The sequence below is a fragment of the Acanthopagrus latus genome, chromosome 18 (genome assembly GCF_904848185.1).
Source record: "Acanthopagrus latus isolate v.2019 chromosome 18, fAcaLat1.1, whole genome shotgun sequence".
In the NCBI taxonomy this organism is placed as follows: domain Eukaryota; kingdom Metazoa; phylum Chordata; class Actinopteri; order Spariformes; family Sparidae; genus Acanthopagrus; species Acanthopagrus latus.
In genome coordinates, this window is record NC_051056.1 from 6572589 (window position 1) to 6600399 (window position 27811).

The 27811-nt window shown below is 39.1% G+C and overlaps 1 protein-coding gene across 9 annotated transcripts; it reads right to left on the reverse strand.

Moving 5' to 3' along the window:
* Positions 1-2171: 2171 nt before the first annotated feature.
* Positions 2172-25576, reverse strand: LOC119008070 (F-BAR and double SH3 domains protein 1-like). 9 transcript variants are annotated; one of them, XM_037078108.1, is made up of 21 exons: positions 25429-25576; positions 24215-24312; positions 24028-24073; positions 22766-22839; positions 21439-21583; positions 21147-21283; positions 20137-20200; positions 17550-17678; positions 15891-16013; positions 14680-14775; positions 12900-13016; positions 12418-12522; positions 11778-11933; positions 7629-7754; positions 7092-7175; positions 6834-6975; positions 6582-6682; positions 5519-5635; positions 4500-4650; positions 4288-4371; positions 2172-3670 (listed from the first exon to the last, which is right to left on the reverse strand). In XM_037078108.1, the coding sequence occupies exons 1-21, from the start codon at positions 25447-25449 to the stop codon at positions 3381-3383; spliced, it is 2406 nt and encodes an 801-aa protein (XP_036934003.1). In that variant the 5' UTR covers positions 25450-25576; the 3' UTR covers positions 2172-3380. The 9 variants fall into 9 exon arrangements, 6 of the variants coding, with proteins under 6 accessions (XP_036934003.1, XP_036934004.1, XP_036934002.1 ...); XM_037078109.1 differs by having other exon boundaries at positions 5525-5635; positions 7629-7757; XM_037078107.1 differs by having other exon boundaries at positions 5522-5635; positions 7629-7757.
* Between the last annotated feature and the right edge of the window lie 2235 nt (positions 25577-27811).

The window sequence follows — 27811 nt, forward strand, 5'->3', positions numbered from 1 at the left end:
CAGTTTGCTGTAAATATAAAATTTGACTTTCTCCAACTTTTTCCAGTTTTTTTCTGTCCTGAGAGATGGGGCAGTCACTTAACAAAAACAGATGGGTCAGAAAATTGTAAAATGTAAAAAAAAACTAGTGGCTGCACTGCATCCAGATCTATTTCCATTTCCACAGGCCATGTAGAGTATTTGTACTCTTTCTTCTCTTGTTTAGTTTTTACAGAGTACAAATGGAAAACCAAGGGGTTCAAGTCACTAATTTAATAAAAATGTTTGACAAGAGCTGATTGGCATTATAAAAATGTAAATCTTGTTTTAAAAGAAAGACAAGCTATAGAATACAATCCAAAATTGTTATATGTTAGTACGGTATGCTAAATTGATACTAAAGTCTGCTTTAACCATTAACAAACCAATATGCCTGCAATTAACAAAATGTTATTGCAGAATAATAATAGAAAAAATTACACATTGTCTGCTGACTTGAGTGGAAAACTATAGCACAATTTTCTTGGCAATACATTTTGGGCAACACTTTATCAGAAGGGGTGTGTGTAAGACCGTCATGAAACTGTCATAACCGTGACATGACTACTGACTATGAATGAGGCCAAAGCAATATCAGAAAATTATATGCAGAGCATTTCATTTAGATCCATTGAGGCCTTAACACTGCAGATGATGACCTGGAAATTAGATGGAAGGTTATTACTTGAATGTTGTTGACTGTATTTCAAAGCTTCCTACATATGAAGTTTTAAATGGGACAACGGCCTCCTAAAGGCCAAGACATTATCAGCCCAGGGGTTTAAACACCAGCAACAGTATGAATGTATGACTATTAACAAGTACAAATCCAGTACATCTAAGAGATTTGTTTTCTTCCTACAGTTTCAAATGCAGTTGCTTGTAGCTTCATTCCTGTTTTAGGCTGACACGTAATAACGCCAACACTGTTGTCTGTGTGGTCCAAGAAAATTAAGGCTTTTTCTTTTTTCTTTTCATTGTGCAGCATATATGTACTATGTTGCCACACTATGATAAAGAGAAATCAGTTTATTATAAATATAATCAATTCCTGGCAATACTCCAATACTCAAGGGTGAGATGTCAAGCATTTCACTGATCAGTAACTATTCAAGTACACATACTGAAGCACCACTGCAAACCACAAAAGATGATACGCTTCAAAACTCATGATTCCCCATAATCCTCAGAGTTGATCGACAGTGTGAGCAAAGCCTAGAGTACCTGTTGACTATAATGAACATGGTGTGAGGGACGTGTAAATATGCAGATGTACCTGTATCATAATTTACTCTGATGAAATAAAATACAAGACCTATGCTTTTCAAATCTGTGTGAGTGTGGTTTTTTTGTCCTTGTTGTGATGTGATGATCACATCAAATCATGACATCAGTCAACAATTCAGGTAGTGATGAATTGTATATCACACCAACATGTTATAAAAATGTATTCTATTGTGCTATGTGCTATTGGTATAACACTTCATTTAATAGGTCCACAATTTCATGGTACGTGCGTCGTAATTACCAAGTAAAACTTTTGACATTTCTTTGACATTACCCCCAGATTACCACAGTGATTATCTCAAAATGTAATGAAAAGTCAAGTAAAATACTCCACTATTTTCCATCAAAGAGTTAAAGGTGCAATATTTAAGCATTTTGTCTGAAACATTCATACCTTCACTTCAGTCAACAGAATGTGAGTACTTTTTGAGTATGAATTCAACAGGTGGCCAATTCTAACACACTGAACCTTTAATAGATAGCAGGTCATATCTTTAATACAATCTGCCTGGCTTCTGCTTAACCTTTGCTGATCAGGCCATTTTAATTTACAATTGGTTTCTGTCAAATTTCATCTCAGCAGGCTACTAAATTGAATAAGTTGCTGCAGCTCATTAAAAAGTAGGTTCAATATAACTTCTGCAGGTCAGTCCAACTTTTAAACAGTTGGCCAGGAGTCACTTTTGTTATTAATAGCCAACATAAATTGATACTTACCAACAAATACAACTTCAAAATCAAGTATTAAGTGACTTATCCCCCCTTCTAAAGTTTATATTCCTTAATTTCTCCTTGAGACCTCATAATAATGTCACTCAAATTAAATGTCATTCTTTTTATACCATGAAATCTGCAAGGCAGTAAAATGAATTGTCACTGATTGATTTAATTGTGACTGTAATAACAAGTACAGTACGATAGCAGTTATACAAAACAGGGATATTTTTTGCAAAAGATTAAACAGTTCAATATGACTAAAATGTAAAATGATGCTAATATCTCTGTAGAGATAGAATATAAACAAAAACATCACCTAGTCACATCATAAAATATTCTTATACTGTAGTTGAACCGAATGGTACAATGTTTACTTGTTCTAGCACTTCTACTGGCAAAGGCACCCACAGAGTATACAATTCATTAATATTCAATTATATGTTATAGTGTCTGTAACAAAAAAAATAGATTATTATGGAATATGGAGGATTCCATGTGTTTTCTTTAAAGGGAATTAATATCCTTTCAAGATTTCCTCAGACAGTGTTTCGGCAATTTGTAAAAAGCCACCAAATGTAAAGAAACTTTACACCATAAGGGGAACATGTTTTTGTATTTTAATTTCAGTTGCAACTGCAGTATTTGTTTTACTTACCTGTTAGATCTAATGGGTCATGTGCTGAAAGCTCGGCAATGTCTCACTCCCATCACATCATACACAGCAGCCTGGTCAGTAGCCTTGTGATTCAAACAGTGACACTCTACCTGCTTCCCTTGTGTCAGCATTACAAGTGAAGTGCTCCGTGGTCAAGTTAGCCTGATGTGTAATACACAATGTACAGTTAGACTCAAAAAGTAAAGCTCATTGACTGACAGTTCACATATCATGCCATGTCTTTTGGATTGTTATTAACATTGTCAAAAATATCATGTTTTTTCTTTTACATTTTGGCTCCAAAACTACTTGGTTAGGTTCAGGAAAAGATCATAAAGAACAATAACACGCAGTCTCATTATGTTAGTTAAATAAGTGATGTAACCTACTTATTTTACATCAATTAAAAAGAAAATCGATCTTGATTCTTGGTCACAAAGAGACTTTTCTCGCTCTTCATACTACTGTACTAGCTGTACAATAAGTGATGCTAGAGGAGCAAGTACAGTGTTGAACTTCGAAAGTGTGGCTACAGACCAGACTGCTGTATTTGAGGCCTTGGGATTGATAACAAGCTGGGATTTTAACATTGCAAAAGTGCGGTTTCCAGTAAAGCTAAAACTACACACCACTTGATTTTTCTTATGTGCTATAATTGTAAATATTCATGATTTTTTTTCCCAATTACAAAATGCTTTAGAAATTAATTAAAACTATCCTTAAATGTGTATGTTACAATGCTGTTACAATGAATGTTAGTGCACTTATCTGTGTAAGAAACTACCGTGTTTCTGCTCAAATAGAAGTTAGTTTCACATTTGAGTAGCAATACATGGTTCACTTGATTTGAATATAACCAGATAAAGAAATCATCAAAGTGTTGTTTTGGTCCTAACATGTCAAATGTTCTTGTGAACCTTGACCATAACTCCAGTCTTTTTCTCAATGTGGAGGTGAAGGCTTCCGTGTTGGAGGGGGAGGAGGTGCCCGACACTAAAATAGTCCAGAGAGAGAGGAGAAAGATGAGTTGATTATCACTGATCCCTGTTGGTTTGAGGCTAATTTCTACAATTATAACTAGCATTCATCAATCTTTCATAATTTTGTCTCTGAATACATGCAGTAATGCCCAACGTAATAGTCATAAATACAAAAAGCGGACAGTTTTGTATAAAGTACCGAAAGTCATTCTTGAGTAAAAGTAACCATTATGTCTTTGAATATTACTTAAGTATATACTTAAGTATCACAAGTACAAGTAAAAGTAAACTGTACATGTGTTTACATGTGTGCTGTATGCTATGGGTCAGATGATTGTTTTATCTGCTCTTCAGCATCTTACTGATTATTGGAATAAGTGTTTTCTTTTTAACTGATTTACAAAATGAGTTGATTTGCCTCTGATGCAACCTGAAATTTGCAAAGAAACTAGTAACTAATGTTATCCAAAAAATGTAATCGAGTAGAAGTACAATATTTGATCTCAAAATGTAGTGGAGTGGAAGTATAAAGTGAAGAGAGAAGGCAAATACTTAAATAAAGTACAACTACCTCGAAACTGTACTTAAGTACAGTACTTGAGAAAATGCATTCAATTTGCACTTAATTACATTCGATCACTCTGACAGAGGCACATACTGGTCTCAGTTGACTGCTGGGGGGATCTGGAAAGTTGTGGCCATAACCTCCATCCTCTGACAACAGACACATAGACAGCCATTACCACCTTAAGTAACGCATTTCATGTAGGAAAGGGAAAAGCTGGAATGGAGGCAGATAAAAAAACCGAAAAAACTCTGCAGTAAGGTTTGACACCACTCACCTACTGTGTTGTCTGCAACTCCTGGACAAAAGACCTGCTGTTGGTCCTCCACATAGCTAGGGGAAGCAGCACCAGGTGCTGAACTACAGTTAGGGTCAGCAGGGACTGGGACTGGGGGAGAGAAGGAAGGCATGGTTGGAGTGGGGAGGGGCTGGGGGAAAAAGATATACAGGGATAATTAGTAAACAGTTTAGGCTAAGTTGGGCAGGTGTCGGGGGTAAGTTGGCTGAAACTCTCAGCGTTAGTGAATAATATTTATAACCACAGCAGCATCTATAAAAGTCACCCCTCAATCAAATTTTCAACCTTGTCAACCTGCCCAAATAGTGTTTTTCAAATCATTAACAAAATAACCAGTGAACACAATGGCTGAGCATTTCTGCTTCGGAAATGATGTCTGCCAAGGACAGTCAGGAAAAATAAAACAGATTCAGACAGCCAGGGTTTTTTAATGTCATAAACTTAAGGAACCAATCCTGTCAACTTGTACCTGGGGCATTCCATCTCATTCATAAGATGTTGCTGGGAAATGAGCTGTATTCAGAGGAAGCTATGTTGCAAATGTAACTATTATCTGTATTTTGCATTCTAAGTTCCCCTACTTTCAAATAATGCTGGTACATACCAGCTCCTGTGGAACTAAGGGCTAAGACCATTTGCATATTAATAGAACCTCTTATACTTAATGAGGCAAAGTTGTAGAGTTACATCCAAGCCATTTTAACACCACATAGAGATTTTTAAATGGGAAAAAAAATACTCCAAATATGTAATTGTGAGGAACAGAGATGAGTTTTCAGGGGTTTAATAAATACCTGGAGAAGGTCTTTTAAATGAATTTGCCTGTTGGTTGGGTTGGTTAGGTTGAGGCATGAGGAGTGAGACAGGTTAGGTTAAGGGTAAGAAAAGGGTAAGCCAATCAGTGGCAGATTAGGGCGTGTCTTAGAAAGAAAGGCATTGGGATCCAATGAGAAGCATGAGCTACAGGTTTATTTAAGAAAGCATACAGAGACTTTCACCTCCTCCTCCTCCTCCTCCTCCTCCTCCTCCCCTTCATCATAGACGACCTCTACCACCAATGATGGGAAGGCACCGATCCGTCCCTTCAGCTCCCCTTCCCAAAAACCATCATCCACCTGCAAAACAACACAATCACATAGATAAAGCATTAAAATAACACACATAAAGTAAGAATGGACGAAGGTATGAAATACTAACAATTCCAGAATTGCTCATGAGTCCATCTATTCCTTTCACAAAACAATTTAAACACTTCGGACCATTTTGGTATTTGAAAGCTCTGGACAAAGCTATTGAGTGGACCTTGAATTAAGATCAAGAATAAACTTTCCCATCCATGTACTACTGTGTGGCAGTTACTGATTATTTGTTTTCTAATGTTCTCTTAAAGACTTCTGTGTGGCTTTCATATTAAAATGTCCAAACCATTTGTTAGACATAATACTGAAGTAAATCTGAGACTGATTAAAGTGGAGTTTAGTCTGACAGCTACAGAGAGCAAACCTCTTTCAAAACCCACTGACAAAATTCAAAATTCAAGCTCGGAACGGAGCCTGTCTCAACAGTATATCATGAGGCTCATTTCATTATGTCTAAATAAGGATGGTAATTTTTAGAAAAGCTAACTAATACTGTTGTTTATTCAATATTTCTGTTTTTAGCGGTGTCTAACAAACAGTATTTCCCTAAAGCCCTAGACTAGACCATCATGGGTAAAATGTAACAACTCGACTAGAAGGGGTGAGTCTATGAGCAGGCCTTGTTCAGACATGTCAGTAACTGCATCAGTGCAGGGACAACAGTGTAGAGAACTACAAAGTTGGAAAAATGAATTGTAAAATGGAATGACCTCAAGTTAATTATTTAGAAAGACAGATTAAAGACACATTAACTGAAACTAAAGCTGACTGTTGAACCTGACAGGCCACTGTAACTTTTTAAATCTTTTTATGTCTGCTATGATTTTACTTACAAAGGCCTACAAAGTCTGCACGTGTTTCCGCCTCTAAATGTAGTCAACCCGTGTGCACGTGTCCAACTCTTCAGCATTATAACACACACCTCTCCATGTCGACAGCGTTTCAGCTGGATTAGCGCCCCCTCCTGGAAGGACAGCTCCTCTGCACTCTGGGCCTGGTAGGAGTACAGAGCTCTGGCTACACCTGAAGTCAAGTCAAACTGAATTATCAACATGATACCATGACCTTCTTATGATTAATTTGCACAATGCACTTAACAGGTTTTATGTGTTCAAATACAATATGCAACAACAGTAATATTCAGCATAACTGTAAAAACACACATGCTGCTGACCTCTGCTGGGTGCCCTCTCTGTGCTCCCAGTGGGTGAGGTTGAGCTGAAACTGCCCAGCTGAGTGGAGTCCTCTGCTGGTACACACAGGAACTGCACACAACGTTCAGGAACATACCCCACCTGACCACATGAGTTACACACCTGGACAGAAACATTGGAGAACATACACCTGTCCTGAATTTCTTAAATCAAGGATTTTTCTCAAAAAATGTATAAAAATTATACTGGTACTGGTCTAACAGCAGAGAGGCTGTTACCTTCAGCCAGTCCTCCATGTCTCCTTCCTCAATCACTTGAACCTCCTCCCCTTCATTGATTGACAACTCATCAGACTGGCTAGTCTACAGGATGTAACATGCTTTTGGTTAGTCTGACAAATTCTTCAGTGAAATAAATTAAAACAAGATGCTTTTGCTTTTAATGACATTAGAAATATTGTTCTAGTTTTCTACATAATACCTGTTTACAGGGACCAAGCTAAGCAGGTTTTAAGTTCTCGTTGTTGATTTGTAAATGTGTAACACAGGGTTTCTGGCCTATGACTTCACTTGGTCATGGATCAATTATAGAAGTATCAAGTTGAAGTGTTGCTTGTTTTTGTTTATTTTAACAGCACGAGGAAGGTTTTGAATGGAATTTTGAAATTGTGAGGTTTCTACAGGAAAAAAAATGTATTTTAAACATTTTGCTGAAATCTCAACAAACCACTCTTAGAAGACTCCCATAATATCATTTGTGCATCATACAACACCATGTCAAGCAATTACCTTCTGAAGATGGAAAAACGTCCCTACCTGGTAACTGTAGATAACCCTGCAGGCTGCTGGGTAAACACACACTCCAGATGCTGACACAGGATCTGAAAAGATGTCTCCATTCTCATCATTGTAGTCCTCAAAGTCAGTCAGCTCAAACTCATCCTGCTTAAAAAAAAAAAAGAATACACACCAGTGTGTTATGGGTACGCAAATGGTGTGCTGGACTATACTTGCTTATACCTATAGAATAATACAATATGGCATCTCTCAATATGGATAAACCTCCAGATGTTCATCCATCTTTGCTCATTTGAAGAAAAAAAAATATGCCAAACTGTTGTCCAGAAACTACTAATCACACTGTTACACTGGATGACATGTTCTTTCATTACCATAAACACACACCCAGTTGCATACACACTGTTTTGTTGCAGCACATAGAGCAGCAAACATGAATGAATTTGGAAATAGTCCCTTGTCAATGTAATATTTCTTCCCATTTGCACAACGTTTGATTAAAGTGAACATTTTGTCCTTGGAGTTGATATCCTGGAAGCAGGGAAAATTACTGTGACAAAGGCCAAAATGCAGGTCCTGTTGAGTGCTCCTGGTCTACTGTGATTGTCCAAGCCAACAGAAGAGGGACTGTAGCACAAATTGCTGAAAAGGTTAATGCTGGCTCCTATAGAAAGGTGTCAGAAACAATACATTGCAGCTTGCTGCATATGGGGGTGCATAGCTACAGACTGGTCAGTGTGCCCATGCTGACCCCTGTCCACCACCACAAGTGGCTACAACAGGTACATCTCCATCCGAACTGGACCACTGAGCAACTGAAGGAGGTGGCCTTGTTTGATGAATCACATTTTCTTTTACATCATGTTGATGACTGGACATATGTGCACCGCTTACCTGGGGGTGAGATGGCACCAGGATGCACTATAGGAAAAAGGCAAGCTGGCAGATGCAGTGTAATGCTTTGGGCAATGTTCTGCTGGGACTCCTTGGGTCCTGCCATTCATGTGGATGGATGTTTGATATGTAACACCCACCTAAACATTGCTTCAGACCAAGTACACCCCTTCATGGAAATGCTATTCCCTCATGGAAGAGGATGGTGGAGCAGGTGGGTACACTGGTAGGAGAAGACAACCTGACCTTTCGACCTTACTCTCATCACCACTCTCTAAATCAGCAAACTGCAGCTGACCTGGGGTCCCCATGCTCAGGCTCCAACTTTGGAACTGTCCAATCCAGGTAACACCAATTTACAGTCATCTCCTTTGTCAAATGGTGGCAGATCATCAAACACCGCCGTCACAAAGACTTTAGCATTGGCTTCTTTCAAACTGTCCAACATTCTAAAATTATTTAGGATACACTTGCAAAACCGAGAGGGTCTTCTTAGGGGACATTTGAATATCTAAGTGTTAAGTCACAATGTGAACAACTAGTCCCTAGTCCCTGAATGAAAGCTATGCAATATCCTAAGCACTTTGAAGACTTTAAAGGTAAAAGAAGTAGGATTCAACTTAATAAAACAAACTCAGAAAATACAAACTCATTTAGCACTCCCATTGCCCTTTTGGTTTATTTGTCAATTATCAATCACGTTTCCCAAATGCATGGAAGTCTGCATTTGTAGTCCCCATCTCTCAGACTGGCAAACTGATGTGGATAAGTATAAACCCATCAGTATCTTACCAGTAGTAACTAAGATCAATGTGAAAGTGGTTACAGAACAATAAACTGGCTTCCTAAACTCAGGACAAACTTCAGTGTTAATTTGTTGGTTGCAGTCCTGCAAGGCTCAATTTCAGGACCATTTTTATTTAGTTTATATGTTAACGACCGGCCCTGAAACTGGAACCCAAATGAATGCAAATTATTCTGTCATTTTTGCACATGGTAAAGTCGGCAATGATGTGGCAGCCAAATTAACATCAGCAACTGCCAAGATCTCTATTGGCTTTCAGAGTCTTGCCTGACAGTTAATGTGACTGCTTGTGTGTAGTTCAATCCAAGAAAAAAACACAGAAGCTGCCCAGATATCTTTGTAAAAGGGAGAGAGGACTGTTTTTAAATACATGGGAATTCTTATCGACTCACTGCTGTCCTTTTAAGTATGTAATGCTCTAGAAGTGCTGCTGCTATACTGATTTTAAATCTCAGATGAAATCATGGCTAAAATTAACACTTGTCCCTCCTGCTGAAGCACTGCAGGTGTAAATTAAACAAACAAATATGTTTCTAATGGCGGTGGCCTCCATCAGCAGGATAACAAGCCTAGCTACCCTGCAAAATGTTGGTACAGGAATGGTTTTGAGGAAAAAAAATAACGAGTTCAAGGTTTTAATTTGGCCTCCAAATTCCACAGACCTCAATCCAGCCAAGCATCTGTGGTATATGCTGGACAAACAAGTCTGTATCATTGAGGCCCTACCTTACAACTAACATGACTTGAAGGATCCGCTGCTAACATCTAGGTGCCAGATACCACAGACATCTTCAAAAGTCTTATGGAGTCCCAGGCTACTTTGGCAGGAAAAGTGAGGCCTACACATTATTAGGCAGATATTTATGAATGTCATGGCTGATTGGTGTAATGACGAAATTGGCTCACACCATTCGATGTTCAATATACAATGATTCCAAAGATGTTGGGACACTGTAAAATGTCAACAGTAAAGAATGTTTTCTCCTCCTGTTCTCAGGGAGGAAGAGAAGCTCTCTTCTTCTTCTACAAACAAAGCAGTCCTGGCCGTTTTAAGATCGAGTTTCGAGTTTACATATTTTCATAGTTTCATCATTTTCTTTGTGAACTCTTACTCAGGTATGGCATCCTTCCTTAATATATTGTTTGTCACAAAGTAGAGCCAACTGTGTTTTGTTGTGGCCGTAATATGTCATGTCATTGTCCGAACAGCTTATCCCTTTCCATGGGGTCACGGGGTTTTGCTGCTGGAGCCAATCCCAGCCTTGTCTCATGGCGAGGGCAGGGTACTCCCTGGATAAGTCGCCAGCTCATCGCAGGGCCCTCACTGATGAGCAATGTGGGGTTCAGTATCTCGCTCAAGGACACTTCGACATGCAGCTCAGCCCTGCCCGGAGCCGGGATTTGAACCAGTGACCTTCCGATCACTAGTCGGCCTGCTCTACCCACTGAGCTACAGCCGCCCCTATTGGCCGTAATATACGCTGGTAAAAAAAAATGAAGGTAACACTTTATTATGATCACTCTCCCAGGACATTCTGATCCTCCATGATCAAGTTTGTACAAACTACTTCCACTTAAGTCAGCGATGTCTCTGAGTCTTCTTCACCTCTCCTGAAGGGGAGCCAAAATTCCACAACACAATGGAGTAGCAAGAGCAAGACACCCCCCCAAAAGGGAGCGGTTTTACATGTGGTAGCCACAGACAATTTTCCATAGTTTTGTGTTCTGCTAGTTCTGCACCAGGATGGAACATCTATATGTGCAGTTGCAAGACGGTTTGCTTTGCTCAATTAGCATTGCCGAGAAAACACCAATATTGGCAGGTCAGCCATTGGCTCCCACGTTCCCTTCACAAATAACAGCAGGTTCCATTGAACACATGTGACAGGTGTGAAAGAGTCTGAAAATGTTGTGGTGAATGTTATGCTGCCTATAACATCATCCAGCATGATCCATTTGGCAGTGGGTCAGTGATGGTGGTCACACAGACCTCCATGTAAACGTCCATGGTAGCTGGACTGCAAGCGATCATTAGACCTTACACTGGTGCGGTGGGTGCTAGGTTCCCCCTGGGGCAGGACAATGCAGTGTGTAGGCAGTTCTTGGATCAAGAAGGCACTGATGCCATTGACTGGCCCCCTTGTTCCCCTGGCCTAAGTCAAATTGAGCAGTTATGGGACATTATGTATCACGCATCCAATGCCACCAAGTACCACCACAAACAGTCCAAGAGCTCACTGACGCCCTGATCAAGGTCCGGGCATAGACCCAAGACATCATTCACTGAGTCATCAGGAGCATACCCAGACATTGTTTGGGAGTTTCCCTTTATGCTTGTCATTTAAGCTCCACTGTACAATTAGAGGAACTCCAGTGGGAGAATGATGGCCTAATAATGTATTGGGTATGTGTGTGTGTGTGTGTGTGTGTGTGTGTGTGTGTGTGTGTGTGTGTGTGTGTTTGCATACTGAAAATTCCTCCGTGGACTTCCTCTGTTCACTGAGGCGTCTCTCTCTTTCCAGCTCCTCCTCTGCCTGGTTCATGGCGTTGTGAAGCCACAGCTCAGTTCCTGTGACAATCCCTGACAACAGATCCAGACGGGCCTCTGCCTTCACCCTGCTGAGCTGATTTACAAGACACACAGAGAGTAGCAGCCGCTCTTTAAGATGCAGATCTGTCACTTGTTTAGTTGAATGTTGCAGTGCTGTTTTGCTGGTGAGCTCCAGAAATGTTTTGTAGACAATGAAACTTCACCTTCACCTCCACTGGCTTGAGGGTGAGAAGATATGACTGAATTTTCAGTAAACTGATCAGATGGCAGATTGAATTCAATTTTTAGCGTGCTGAACACTTGCTCTCTTCAGAGCATCAGTTAGTCAGGTCTTTCTAAATCCATTTGAAGTCGTTTAGTGATGAAATCTCATTAGCTGCACAATATAGGCCCCAAATGATTTTATCGTCTTGCTTTTTAGAGTTTTTGATTCTGTTATTCTAATTGGAAATGTATGAGTTGATATGATTTCTTTAATAAATTGAAAGAGGGAGAGGCACCTCACCTGATATGTTACCTGTGGCGAAAAGCACAAAAAACAACTTAGACTTAAGTACCTTTGCTTTCCTGACGCTGTCCTGAACATCTGCCATCTTCTGCGCCACACTGAGCCCCGTCTCCCCTGACAAGAGCTTCAGACGACTCTCTAACGTCTGTAGGGCCTGAAGGAGTCACATGGCAGAGATATACAATACATTTCACAGTAGAGTGGAATCTTAAATGTACAACACTTTTCAGTTACTTCAAATAATATCGGTGTCTAGTGTTGCTAATGTGGATTAAAACAACACAAGTTAAACACAAAACAGTTAACTTTTCCACAGCTTATAGGGCTGTTCCATTGACAAAAAAATGGTTTGGCATAGCATCTAAATATTTGGCAAAGACCAGAATGAATCAGCAACATGTCAGCACTGCCTATTCGGAAGGACAGAAGGACAACACAAAAACATAATGCCTCCAGAGGTATGAGTGGCACTGGTACTGCTGATTGTTTTATGCATTTCAAGATGTCAGGATGACAAAATCAATGTCTGACCCGTTCTCCATGGGTGATGATCTTGTAGTCTTTAGCAGCTTTTGAAGCCCATTTCTTGGCCTCCTTAACCAGACACCCCTCTGCTTCTGAAGCACAGAACTCCTGCAGAGCAGACACCTGCACAACAGAGAAACTTCCCTCTTTTCTTCATTCCAGAGTATTCCAAGTGTCATTTGTATACTTCAGCAGAATGCAACTCATTACAACAGCCCATTGTGAATACCACTCTCTTAATAGCTTGAAGGAACAGTTTACCTCAAAAGTTTACTTTTGAAAGGTTTACTCTGCTTTTGTTCCTCATCAGGCTATACTAATGAGTGTGACTAATTACATATTGTGTTAGCTTGAATATTTTGCTAAATTAAGACAGAAAGCAGGAGTAATAGTAGTTTTGAAACATGTAGGGTGTGTATACATTAAATGTAAACATCTAACACAACTGACACAATATAAGCAGTCAGAGCTGTCTGAAAGCCATCCTCCTGCAGCAGCTTCTGCTTTCAACAGTCATGTGGAGGCATTGTGAAATAACAGAGTGCAAGCTGACCTGGTACCAGTTTACCAACAGCCTCTTAACATGATGTGCATGACTTTTTAAAATAACACGTTCGTTAAAGTAGTGCCGCCAAACAGACACAGAGGCCTAAAGGATTCACAAGATGTTTCAACTCCTGATTATACATTTATATTTTTGTTTTATTCTAATTTTATATATTCTATGAAAAAAAGTATAGGCCTATATTTACAGGGAAATAATTACTGAGGTCTAGACCTCTGTGACCGCTTAGCTGGCTATGGCCATGGATGGGGACTTATTTTAAAACCTTAAAAAGCAGCAACAAAAAATGGCCTAATAGAGATTTTTTATTTAAACTCTCGATGCACGGTCGAGCTCTTGCACCCACCTCAGACAGGGTACGTGGTAACACTGTTAGCTTAGCAGACATAATGAAGATCTCGAAGATACATGTCAGAATGAAAACATTTTTTTTTTTGTCTTAACAAAACATCATGCAGAGAAAAATATGCTTTTGCTGAAGGTCAGATGTCATTTTGGACAAACATGTTTATTGTTAATCTCTAAATATCCTGTCACCATTACTAACATATATTTTTCATAACCCCATTTGAGGGACTGCAAAAAATATGTGTTTAAATGTATTTATTCTGTGCATATTTTTCTTTACTTCCCATTATCTGTATCTACATCGGGCCCAATAATACAGTATTGGACTGTAGTGTAAATATTATCAATCTTTTCAAATCAATTTGGTGTCTCACGGCTTCTAGAGACTTGAATCAGGCTGGATGAGCTGTGTGGAGCCATTTATGGCAGTTTTAGTTGTTTTTTAACATTTTAAAACTAGTGCCCGTCTACATCAGGGGGCTGTGCAATGATGTTTTGCTGTGAATCTCAAAGTATAAGAAACAAAGTTTTTCCACTGTTCATGTTGTTTTTGTGCGACTGTGCCTTCAGTCATTTGCGAAGGTGTAGTTCATGGCATTGTTGCACTAGACTGCATTATATTATAAATGTACAGTAATAATGTCCATTCCTTTACATGCCCACACCTACAAACATGCTTAGTTACTGTTTAAACTTAATGTTAAACAGTTTTGAGTTTTTCACTTAATTAAGAAAATAAAACAGCATTTTAATTCCATTCCATTCCAATTAATGCCATTTTATATTTCTTCTGGTCCTGATTACTCCAGACCGCTGATATCTAAATCTAGCTCCTTTCCTCTAGTAGTTACACACACCATCATACAAACACACCTTGTCACTTGGAGCTGACTGGAAGGTGAATTCAGGTTTTTTGCTGAAGGAGACAGATTCTTGAAGAAACTGCAGAACATTTCTCTCTCTTGTCACCTGACAAAACAACAACAAAGTCAGACAGAACAATTCCTCCAACTAGGGATACAGCCATATACAGAATTTTGCAATATTGTGATAGAGAAATGGTGCAGTACCGTCATGGGACTGTGACCTTATCTACTAACATATCACTTTAGTTTATTTTGCTCATGAAGTTCAGAAATCCAACAAGGGGAAATCAGTATAAATTAGGGCTGTCAAAGTAAATGCAATAATTATGCATTCATGCAAATTCCTCTTAACAGCATTCATTTTTTTGACACGCGATTAATGCAAACATGTTGCGATCCTCAGCCTGCCCCATAGTTTGGGAAATCAGGAAGTGATGCAGCAGTAACATTGTGGATGGCAAGCAGAAACAAACCTCCTTGAAATGGATAAAGAAAAGGGCCTTTTGAATGTGAAGGTCAGCTTCAAAGCTCTGTCAGATGGTTCTCTCAAAGAGAACAAAGTCATTTTATTTGCTGCCAATATGAAGAGCTGAGTATCCGCATGTGTTTATTTTGCTTTCCCCTGTGCCAGCCTTGTACCATCACAAAAATGAAGACCTAGGTGTTAAAACGTGTTGAATTTCCTGCTTTTATTCCTTCTAATTATACCATTTACATAATTAGAATTGTCCACAACCTTTATGTAGTCAGAAAACATATCTTGCCTGATTTTTTATTTTTTATCTTTTAAACCTTTTCTCTGTTCTTTGATTTGTTTTTTAATTTTAAACTTTACGCATCCATGCTTTCCTTCTGTCGACTTCCCCGGGCCTGTCTGCCTCCACCCCCATCCCCTCTACCAACTAAGTGAGAAACGTCTGGTTTCTGAAGCCAGTGTGGGATACTTTGAGTGTGTAAAAAGCAAACAGTCAAAAAAAAGCTTGCACCAATATAATTCCTTTGAACTGAAAACCTCCAATTTGACTGTCACCGGTTTGGTTGTTGAAAATGGTGTTTGAGATAATGACTCAACATGTCATGAATTTGGCATAAGACCCATCAGACCATCAAGACTCAAAACCATAGTTAACCCGGTGTTTGAACATCCATACCCTTAAACAAATCAACATACTGAATACACAACACAAAAAACACTACATCGTATACATAGACACACACCTTGACAATATTCTCCCATATCCTGTTGTACTGTTTGGTTGTGGCCATACAGGTGTCCATCTCTGTCTCATACAGCAAGGTGAAATGGCTTCTCAAATCCTCATAAACATCACCGTCCATTTGCTGAGGAGGAAATTAAAGCACAAGAGTCAGTTTTAATGAGCTCTAACTATCCAACTTCTCCTCAGCAGGCCACTAAACTGAAGTTGTTGTAGCTTAATTTTCACCAATTCAGCAATCAACAATCTGTTTCGCTTTCTCTGTCACACTCACGTGATTGTAAATGTTAACCTTTTTCCTGATATCAATTAATTTGCTTATGTTTTGTTGTCTGAAAATTAGAAACAATGACATTCAATTTTAGTAGTGTGAAGACATTATAAGGACTCAATAAGCAATTAAGGTATTTAATCTAAAATGGAAAACTAGCCACTTAATTTTTGTTTATCAAGCTCTATAAGCAATGTATGGCAACTAAATATAAACTAAAAATGTAGGAAAAGTGTTCCAAAGTTGGACTGATCTGATGAATTGATGAAAATGTAAATTGTTGCACTTCAGTTTACTGACCTGCAGAAACTAGTTAGAAATTAAACTGGCATGATGAGCAAACCTAGAAGTTTCCTGTGTTAAAGAAATTACCAGTTTTTTATAAATGAATGTCATCAAACCATGGTGGGGACACATTTGCAACTCAACCTTGGCATTTTGGGGCCTTTGGGTGTTTTTTACTGGGTTTTCTGTGGGGTGTTTTTTATTGTCTGTAAACTGTGCTGCAATTTTAGACAAACAAATTGTACCATGATCTTATGCAACTATCTTGGTTACTAGAGGTTAGATAAGAATATAATACTAACTGCAAATGTATTCCCTTTGGATGTATAATCATCATCACCTGCTAACATTTCTACAACTTCTAATCTAAGCACCTCTGAGCAGTTCAATGTTAGTGACAGCCAATCATGAGGAAAACGAGGATGGGGGCAGATTTTCTTTTTTGAAGATTTAGCATCAGGAAGGAAGAGAAAATGACAGCAAACAGATATTTTGCAACAGGACTTCGGAGTGAAAAAGGGGAAAGTAGACTGTTTTTGCACTTTGCAGTGCAACCTCAACAGACCAAGAGCCTGCAATATGTCAGGAAGTGATGTGGTCAGTGTTTTATCAGATACACAACGGATACAGTTTTTTAAGCGTCCTGTTCAACAGCTTATATGTGTTAGTTTATGTGCATTGCTGTAACTGTATAGAAAATTATACCTTTAAGACACTCTGTGTTGCAAAGATATGAGAGAAGCGACATTATAAGACAGTTGTTTTTTTTGTTGTTGTTGTTGGTTTAGTGACACTCACGGTCATGATGACGGATGTATGTTATTGAGCCTCCATTTCCTTTAGCCTCTTGAGTGTTATGTAGGTTATGTGTGGCCTTGGTTTTGTTATGTATGACAAATCAGCACTCATGAAAATGGGTCTGGTAAAAATGATGTTTTGGTATAAAATGTAAAAAAAAACAAAACAACAACATTATTGTGGAAACCTCAGACAAACTGTATGTGGCTGTGAGTTTATAGCTATTGTTATATGATACGCTCATATCAACAAAGAGAAACAGCCCTAAACTGTAACAGCATATTTGTGCATGTGTGTGTGTTTTACCTCCATAATATGTGGTAAGTCACTGGTATAGTAGTGTTGGTGATGGGTGTTGACTGCTGCTAAAGTCAGCAGATACTCATTACGAACTTCAGTCAAACGGTTGTCACACTCTGTCTGCCTGGCGCTAAGCTGCACAAGCACAAAGACAAAATAATTTTTTTTAGTTCAAATGACGAATGCACCACACATCATAAACTTGAACATGACAAAGTAACAAATTTATAATTTTCTCTTTTTTTATGTCAGAGCTGGTAATTGAGCAACAGAAGAATTGACACAGAAGAAAGTCTAGGCAGCAGGATAGCTTTAGCAATACAGTATATTAATGAGAGCCTTTGTGGAGATTGTTTGGCAGGCTGGCAGATACACAGGGAAAATAAGGCCTGGATACATCTGGATTTTTGTTTTTTTGTGATTAACATTTATTAAGGTTTTCCAACAGTACAGCAAGTACAATCAACCTATATCCCTTCCAAATGGAACTGATCCAGTTCTATTTGATCGCCTAACACAAGTAATCTGGGGTCAAATGGTATTTGGGTTTCTAAAATCTCAACCACAACTATTATTACATAATACAACCACGCCTATATTCTCAGCCAAAATTCCTGAATCCTATCACAGGATCATAGAGCCTGCAAATAAGCCTGTTGGTCTGAACAGCAGTCTTTGGGTGATGATATAATACCTGAATTTACCTCATGAAAGTGTTGCCAAACACATACGCCTCCAAAATCTTCAGTAAAGTCTGAGGCTAAACCTCAGCCACCTTCCACGTCATATTAATAAATATTTATAAATTTTATATCATCAGAGGAGCTACAACCACAGATATAACTCACCTGGTCTGAATGTATCACAGAAATAATTACCCTATTTAGCCAGGTCGCTAGTATTTTAGAGATTATTTTCGCATCTAACTGCATTAAGGACATTGGGTGGTACCAAACTAATCAGTGCTTACCTCAAGGTCGGTGGCAGTATGCCCTCCTCCATTACCTCTATATACATTTCCATCAGGGCTGGAGCCAGCTCTACCATAAAGCTCTGAAAAAATTTAGCTGTGCAGCCATCAGGGCCCGATGCCTTCCCTGCAGGAATTAATATGTACTGTCACAGTGACTATGTCCCCGGATTGCGACCTAATAGTGGGAATAAGAGTGGCTGCCTCTCTCTGTCTGATGTAATTAGCTAGAAGCTTCCCTGTGTTTTCCCTCAAGTCAAAATAAGTGTGTTTTTTCCTAAATAGATTAAGTTCAACCTTCTGCTATGATATGTTATTGTAGCGATATTTTAATTGGATCCGCTCTCTCAAACCACTGGGTGACGTGTGACATTTTAGCTCTGTTTTGGCCTTTTTAATTTTACTTTTTAATTCTAAGAACTTTTGTGTTTTAACCCTTTTGTGATATGAAGTGCCCTGTATAATAATAATTAATCGCAGCCTTCAGGGCCTCCAACATCACCCCTGCAGAGGCAACCGAGGGGCTCTTTATCTCAAAATAAGCTTTAATCTCTGACCTTAACCACTCAATATTTGTTGGTGCCTGACCAATTAAGACACCATATAGAGGAATGTCTCCTTTCAAACCGTGATAAAAAATTTAGACACACTAGGGCATGATCCGAAATGATAACTTTCCTGATTGAACATCCTGTAACAGAGGAAGTAAGTGATTTGAAGATATGAAGAAAAAGTCTATTCTAGAATAAATCTTGTGCATTGCTGAAAAACCCAGATGAGTTCAGGATTCTCCAAACGTCCACTAGTGCCCAAATCTTACAAACCCTCTGCAATGCCAGAGTGGATCACTAAGTTGAATTCTCCTCCCAGTACAACATTATTGTTCCCAGTGGCACTTGGCATCTTTTCAAGGTCAATAAAACCTTTCTGATCATCCCCATTAGACACATAAATGTTTGCCAAAACAGTCTCCTGCCCCTGTATGTCAGCCAACAGAACTATGATTCTTCCTGCATTATCTTTAAATTGCAAATTTTTGTTTATGCCCCTTCACTCTTACTGGAACCCACAATATAGTAAGCATGACCAACCCATCCACTGCAAAGCTCATGTGAGGAAGCTGGCCAGACAACAAAGGGATCGTTTCGGACAATGTCTGGCACTACTTTGGGTGGATCTTGTCGGTGTCATGTTACCTGGGTGGGGTTTAGAAATTAGCTTTAATGCTGACATCTCACAGGTAGAGTATTAGGATGTATGGGAAATATTTAGATATTTTGACTCTGTCTCTCAATAACCCATGTCTCTCCTCCCCCTGCTCATGCAGTAATAGAAGACACAAAAAGTGTGGTATCCCTGCCCATTTTAACCAATCAGGACAGAAAACTCCATAAAAGGGCAGTCCTGTCTGCCTGTGAATACACAGACAGCAGGATCCTCCTGTTTGGTAATATGTACTTTCCATGTTAACCTACCATGACAACAGCACTCACAGCAGCATTAAGGAGAGAGACAGGAACAAACTGGTCTATCACTTTGGTCTGTGCTAAAATCTTATTTCCGTTGTGTGGGAAATGCAGTACAATCAATCAATTACAACATAGTTGCTTGCAGAGTCAGTACCTTAGTGGCCATCTTATGTAGTCCTGTTTTAAAGTGGAACATCCCATGTTCGCTCTTTCTGGCTCTGAAAGACAAAGTTAAAAGCATCCTGAATAAAAAAAGACACACTATGCTGCGTCAGCTTTTTTATGAGGTCTGCAGCAGCAGGACAGCGGCACACCTGAGGAGGATCAACTCATCAGACTCTGGCTTCATCTACCTGGTCTCTCCACCACTTTGGGCAAGACTGTGTCTAATACAGTGACTTCATGGTGCTGCTACTTTGCGTTTTTACCTCTGCACATATGCTATTCCCTTTGTTGCCTTCTACAGTGCTCTCCAGTCATTATCCTCTGCCTTCTGTTCATCTGTTCCACTGGGTTCCTCCACACTGGCTCCACTCAGCCCTCCTTGCCGGCCTGACTGCAGCCTCCATCATCTCGTCCATATCACCCTCCAGCACAGTTTGTCAAATAAATCTTCACTTCATCATTTCCTGTCTCTGCTGTCTGCATTTGGGTCTTAAAATATAATCTCAACCGTAACGCAGAGGCCAAAATGTCAACAGGAATCTTTTTAAAGTAAAGTAATATTGTTTAAACACAATCATTCACATTTTTAGTGGTAGCAAAAGGATTTTAATAAAAGATCAATTGGAGATCTTGTCCAGCTGAAAAAATGTAGTTGGAAGGAAACTTTGAGTGCAGCGGTTAATTTGGCTGGTATGCATTAAAAATAACTCTGAAGCCATATGTGCATGTGCAATGACGTGAGCTCAGTTTTTTACAAAGAATACAGCCAGTCAGGGTGTGTGAGTTTGTTTTTGTTGTTGTTGGGTTTTTTTTAAATAATATTTAATCATCGATTTTTAGTAACTGCATGTATAACTTAATTTGTGACTCCTGCACTACAGACTTCTTTGAATCTCTAAGGATCTTTTCAACATAAAAGTTTGGCTCACGTACATTTTACCAAAGATTCTATAAACAAGGCACACACACACACACACACACACACACACACACATTGACCTGGTCTGTGCATCAGCAGCTTTCTCTCTGGCAACACTGGCAATGTGACTGAGTTGGTGGTAGCGCTTCTTGATCCTGTGCAGCTCCCGCAGAGAATCCACTACTTCCCCCTGGACCCTCTGCAGCTGCTCCAGACCCTGACGCACACAAAGCAAATGTATTTATTTTTTTCGGCCATCGGCGTCTGACCATTTCATGGTCGCAGTGTGTCACACAAATGAAAATGCAGCTAGTCACCTCGTGCGTTTTGAGTATTTAATAGCAATGTGTCTACTGTGTGGAGATCTCTCACCTTCTTGATCCGGATGTCCTTTGCGTTGTGAAGACTTCTGGAGGCTTGTCCAATCAGTCGACGGTATTCCTCTGCAGCAGCAAGTCGTGATGCAGCAGACTGAGCTACAGCATCTACCACTGACCGCCACACTCCAAACACACTCCTGTAAACACAGACATCAGTAGCCATGTTTCCATTAAATGTCAAGTCAATTTTAATTGCAGAGTGTCTTTAAAATTTTGCACTAAAAGCTTACAGTGCACAATCCACTCACCTTTCTGTAAATATGTGTGAAACTAATGACTCCAAAAGTCTATAGGATTTTTCCATTTGAATTCAATTAATAATAAAGTGTTTGTGATACTTGCACACTTTGTTCAGCAAGATAATTTTCATAGATGAACACAAGTTTAATGATTTTGAAGCATAAATGACAGTGAAGTAAAAAGCTAATGTGAGTGTCAGCAGTACATAGCGGTCACATGACTTAAATGTCTCCACCACTAGACTATACTATATACACATATACAGTAAATTGATCTGTCTATGAGTTGTAAAGTTTGGGTTGGAATAGTTTGCAAGTGAAGTCTGCCTGTAAAGACGGACCAGTGAGTGATATCGTAACAGCCCATATTCTCCTGACAACTTCTGCAGTCTCATTTTAGCCACATGTTTCAATCACAGGCCTTATTTCACAAAAAAATACCCATTGAATGAGTCATGGCAATCAGAAGTGCAAAAAAACACTAACATATCTCTGTGTTTTAGGTCTCATTGCTGCAGCACTCTCCATCTTACCGATGGTGCTCTGTGTAACTAGCCAGGTTACAGTCCGCCAAATATCAAAACATCTCTGATGTAGTAAGATCAAGAGGTGGGACTCTTTTTCTAGCGAGCTACATAGAAGCTAACTTGTAGCTATTGTCAAGCTCCTGCTGTGGGGCTTACCCCATCATGTAATCAACACATCATGTAATTGCAGCAAAACCTTTTCGTTAATTCAGTGTAAATGCCCCAGTTTTTCCAAACTTATAAGCTACTTTTTCAGATGCTAGAAAATGAAGCTTACAAGTTTAGCTAATGGTATGACGGTGGGTAGGATGACAGATTACGCTCGACAGCAGAGTCATCCCGGATGTTGTCACCTGCCTGCGGTGAGAGGGCCAGCTGCCCTGTTTGCCCTTCTGGCCCTGACAGTGTGAAATGAGAAAAGCAAGATATGTTCACTGGCAATCATCTAATGTGAAAAGTCATATGACCAGTGTTAAAATTACACTAACAGCACATGGGCAGCAACTTTCTCTATCTATTGAGAGGGCTGTGTACATTATGTGTGTACAGTTACCCAGAAGTGTCAGCATCTGTATGCCCTCTTTGCCAGTCTCTCTTCTGGTACTGAACAGCCAACCTCTGAAGAGCCTGAAATTGCAAAGTTTAAGGACTGGATCACAGCTGTAGGAGGAGTCAGTACATACTGAATACACAATTAAACTTGAAATGAGAACCAGATGAGCCTTATATGGTAAATGCATTCCTTCCTTTATGCTTATACACAGTTTGATAACTAGAGTGACAGACAACACAATCTTTTCATAAAAAGATGTTTATTTCGCTCATGATGATGTGAAAAGGATTTTGGTGCAGACCAATACCTTACCTTACAAAAACTAGCAAGGCCTCATGATAGAGTATTTTTTTCTGTTTGGTTTTCATGTAACTTTATTCTGACTTGCATTACTGACTGTGTCTGTGTGTGTGTTTCTTTTAATGACTTGTTACTGCTATTGTCATTATCACATCGGTTCCATTTTTGCCTCATCCATTTATGAGAGGACAGTCTGCTCACAAATGGTAACATACCAAAGGATGTCACTTTAAGAGTGTTCTAGAGTGCCTCATCTCAGTCTCAGTTGTTCTTGGTGCACTATTAGTGCTGATTAGCAAACATTAGCACTTAGCTCAAAGCACAGCTGTGCTGAGGTACAGCCGCAAAGAAAAAGCTATAATAATTCTAGTTCAACTTGTACCAACCAATTTTTCGTATAAAAAGTGTGGGGCCTGAATACTATTTCTGCTTGTAATAAAGAAGAAAAATTTAATCTAAATTTATCAATCAAATTATTCATGGGGTCAAAAGTTTAAGTTCAACTCAGTTGTGTAATTTCAATTATTTGTAAAATATAATTTTTCAGGAAACGGCATGGTACTTTCCTAATTCTTCTCCTGTTAAGTTGGGCAGGCATTTGTGAGCATTGGGCTGGACACACATATGTGACACATTCTCTGCAATGGTGCAAAACAAACAAATAAAGCTCTGGAGCTTTCCTCACAAAGAGGAAACTTGGAACATGTAGTGGGTGAGTTCAAATAATTATATGACGAGGGAAAAAAACCCCCATAAAAATCGAGATAGAATGGCATAAGAGTGTGATGAAACATACTGACACACAAATACTATTAACAAGGTATCATTAGAGGCAATAAATAACAGCACAGCTTTCAGGTACTGATATGGGACCTCAAATCAATAAATTATGAGCATTTCCAGTAAAAAATGAAAGGTTCCAGTAAGCTGTTGGTGGCCCAGAATAGCTTGTGTGAACTCACCTGACCATACTCTTTTTCTATAGCTGCTCGCTGCTTACTGAAAGACCTTGGGTAACACAGAAAAAAACACAACACACAACAGACATGTCACATAACATGCTTTCACTGTCCATGTCTGTATTGATTGACATCACCGTCTGTCTCATGACTCAAGTGGATTCATGCAGAGGCTCTGAGAGTTTTGTACCTGATTTCCTCCAGCAGCTCAGTGTTCTGATGCTGTTTGGTCTGCAATTTGTTGAGCTGCTCTGAGAATACCAGTTTCACTTGCTGGCTTTCCTTCACCTGCACAAAATAACACATGCATCCATGCACATTCACAATTTTACATCCACTCATAAAAAAACATGTGTATCATGGCAATCTTCAGTTCCAATGATTTCTACAGCTCATTTTTTCTGTGATTGAATGAGTGGAACAGAAACTACTTGGTATCAGTAATGAATTATCATAGGTCGGAAAGTGTGACCAAATCCACAGGCTCATACACAAATATATGTATATTGTACATACAATAACTTAAACAATCAATTTTGGTGATTATAGAAAGTTGTGTCAATCAGATTAGCTTTGTAGCATGGCCACTTAACTTCTTCTGAATGATAATGGTTGATTATTTTTTTTTCTGGGGCCATTTTAATAGGGCTTGTTTCATATACCCATCAGACTCAAATACTACAAAGTCTAACAAGGTTAGCATTAGTCTGAAAGCGCTCATTATTGATTTGAATGAGTCAGGAAAGTCACTTGGAGCCAAAACAGTAACAGGTCCCAAGATTAACTGTGCAAACTGTTGTTTACTCATAGACTGCTCGGGCAGCTTCACGTCAAAACAAAAGCTCAAGGATGTGTGGATTCTACTGCAAACCGCAAGCTGAAGAATGGGTCAATACAAGCTGCTTATGACCTGACTTCAAAGTAGGAAGCTAGGAAGTTTCACAATGTTTACTGTTTGATTCTGACAGGACAGGAAGGTGCTATGTGTCAAATGTCTACAATTTTCAAATGCCTTAAAATACACACTAAATGATCTTGCACAGTTCAGTTATTTAGACAATGTGACAAACACCTTAAGAGTCAGTATATGTACTCCAAATTGCATTTTACTGAATTTAGAGACAGGTTGTTGTTATCATACACATTCAGATATATTAAACAGATACTTTCGCTATTGTATGCACAACACAAACGCATCTCACCTATGTCTCAGACATAACTGGAAACATGCTATGTGAAATGCAGTTTGTTGTATTAATGTTAGTTGATAATTAAAATACTGTGTAAATGAAGAGTCAATGTATTTTGAATTTGTAAAAGCAATGTAGAGGAACACAAATTAAAGTAGTCAAGTGTAGAGACCAAGTCAGCACCAACTCCACGTTAGATTCAATGCTGCCTTACCTTTCTGGGTAGTGGCTGCATGGCTGGATGCTGACAGTATCCGTTATTGTCTTTGTTAGTGTGTTAGTTCCTACTTCCTCAAAGAGACAGAGAGTTGCACATGTGCGTATGTGAAAACTCACATACGACTCTCTCTCTCTCTCTCTCTCTCTCTCTCTCTCTCTCTCTCTGTCTCTCTGTTTCTCTGTTTCTCTCTCTCTCTCTCGGTTTCTCTCTCTCTCTCTCTCTGTCTCTCTGTTTCTCTGTTTCTCTCTCTCTCTCTCTCTCGGTTTCTCTCTCTCTCTCTCTCTCTGTCTCTCTGTTTCTCTGTTTCTCTCTCTCTCTCGGTTTCTCTCTCTCTCTCTCTCTCTGTCTCTCTGTTTCTCTGTTTCTCTCTCTCTCTCGCTCTCGGTTTCTCTCTCTCTTGCTCTCTCGGTTTCTCTCTCTCTCTCTCTCTCTCTCTCTCTCTCTCTCTCTCTCTCTCTCTCTCTCTCTCTCTCTCTCTCTCACTCTTCCTGACCCCCTCACTGCAGCGAGAGCAGCAGCTTGTTTAAAGGATGAATTCACAGTTTTCATGTTTATCCTGAGACAGACTCAGTTGCTTATATGTCCACTGAAAGAGTTTTTATTCACTGTTTTTGTCACTTTTTCAGAGGGAGTTTGTGTGCTTATGTTAATGAAATGTATTTTTTTCTTTTTTACCTTACCAATTCTACACACAAAACAGCTGAAAAATCTAATGCTTGGTTAAACTTCCCATCAATTCCTACAAGTGTTTAAGTTTCTTTTGATGACAAAAACATTAGGATTTGCTGTTTTTCCTAAATTTCTTGTTGGTTTGAAATGCCGGTTGGACAAAAAAGATATTGTGAAGGTGTCAAAGGGAACTTTTATTTTTTTCTTAGATTTTTTACAAACCAAACAATCAATATTGATTAAAGGGATAGTTTGTGTTTTTTGAAGTGGGGTCATATAAAGTACATATCTATAGTTGATCTGTTCCCTACCGTAATCACCGATCAGCACAGCCTCAGTTTGGAGAAGCAGAAAGCTGCTCCAGCCCAGATGCTCAGCTTTGTACTGCAGTGAACAGGGTCCAGAGACAAAGGGAAATCTAAAACAAGGCTCACCTTAAACAAATCTATATCATATCTATATCTGTACGTTGTATAGAGAAAATTCACACTGCTTTACATTGCCGTCAGACCCCCCTTTCTTTTGGCACTACATTTTCTCAACCGTAGAACCTCCGTATCCCTACACAGTGGCACAACAGGTGATCTGCGAGCGACAAAATACAGTGTGAGGACCAGTTGCTAGACGAGAGGTTTATGCACGCAACTCTGTTTACTACGATTAAAACAAATCTTAACAATTTCAGATACAGACCGTAGAACCATAGAGGCTCTACAGTTGAGAAATTGTAGTGCCCAAAGCAAGGGTGGCCTGACGAAGTGGTGTGAATTTTCTCTATAAAACATACACTTGAACTGTTATAGAGCCCAGACGCTCAGTACAAAGCTGAGGGAGGGGCTTTGAAGGCAGAGCTGCAGCGCAGCAGGAAGGGAGAAGGAGGGACCCGGGAGCTGTATCATTCAAATATTCTGGCTAAGTCCACTTCTTTCTCTCAACTCCAGACTGCAGTTTTAAACATCAAAACATCACTGAGCTTGTACACCCAATTTTAGCTCACAAAAAGCAGCGACAGTGAAGATTTTGGCTTAAAAAATTATCTTTTCAAATCAATTTGAGGTACCAGGACTTCCGGTGACTTGGATTTCCTCAGATGAATGCATGCTATGTTTTGTTTTTTGCAGTTGTTTGTTAACATTTTAAAACAACTCTTCCTTGAAGTTATTACAAACTGAGATTTTATTTTTGCTCTATTATCTGTTTTTCTTTTCATAATCATTTACCACTGAATCCTGAGATTGGCTCTGAAGGTGCTATTTGTAATAGCATATTGAAAACTAGTGAGAAACTGACAGTTTGGGATGGCAGCCAACTCATCCTACAATTCAAATGCAGCAGTTTTTGAAGAGATGTGTAACCCAGAGTGTCATTATTTGGCGAGTCAGAAATAAGACTTGAAAAATCAACTTTTCCCTCCAAAAATTATATCTTTAAAAGTGTCCTTTAACATATACATTCTCCTTAGGGTATAAAGTGATAATAACAACAACCAAATCCTCATTGATTTTTGACAGTAATCATTTTATTTGTGTGTCACTAAGTAATAGTTGACAAAGTGAATCACCAAACATGAACAAGGTTACAGAATGAGTGAACAAGTAAAGGGTCATTTGGGTCTGATGGGAATTGAACAAAGTTTTCAAATCTTTATTTTCATAGACCCTTTGTCATTATCCCCACAAAGAATAAATACAATGTACTAACAACAAGT

Coding starts and splice junctions, on each gene's coding strand:
- LOC119008070 (XM_037078106.1), bottom strand. CDS start 25,449: ATGCAGCCACTACCCAGAAAG. Junction 7,758..11,777: donor AGTCCACGGAGGAATTTTCA/GTATGCAAACAC, acceptor TTTTTTTTTAAG/CAGGATGAGTTTGAGCTGAC. Junction 6,976..7,091: donor ACATGGAGGACTGGCTGAAG/GTAACAGCCTCT, acceptor GTTTCTGTCCAG/GTGTGTAACTCATGTGGTCA.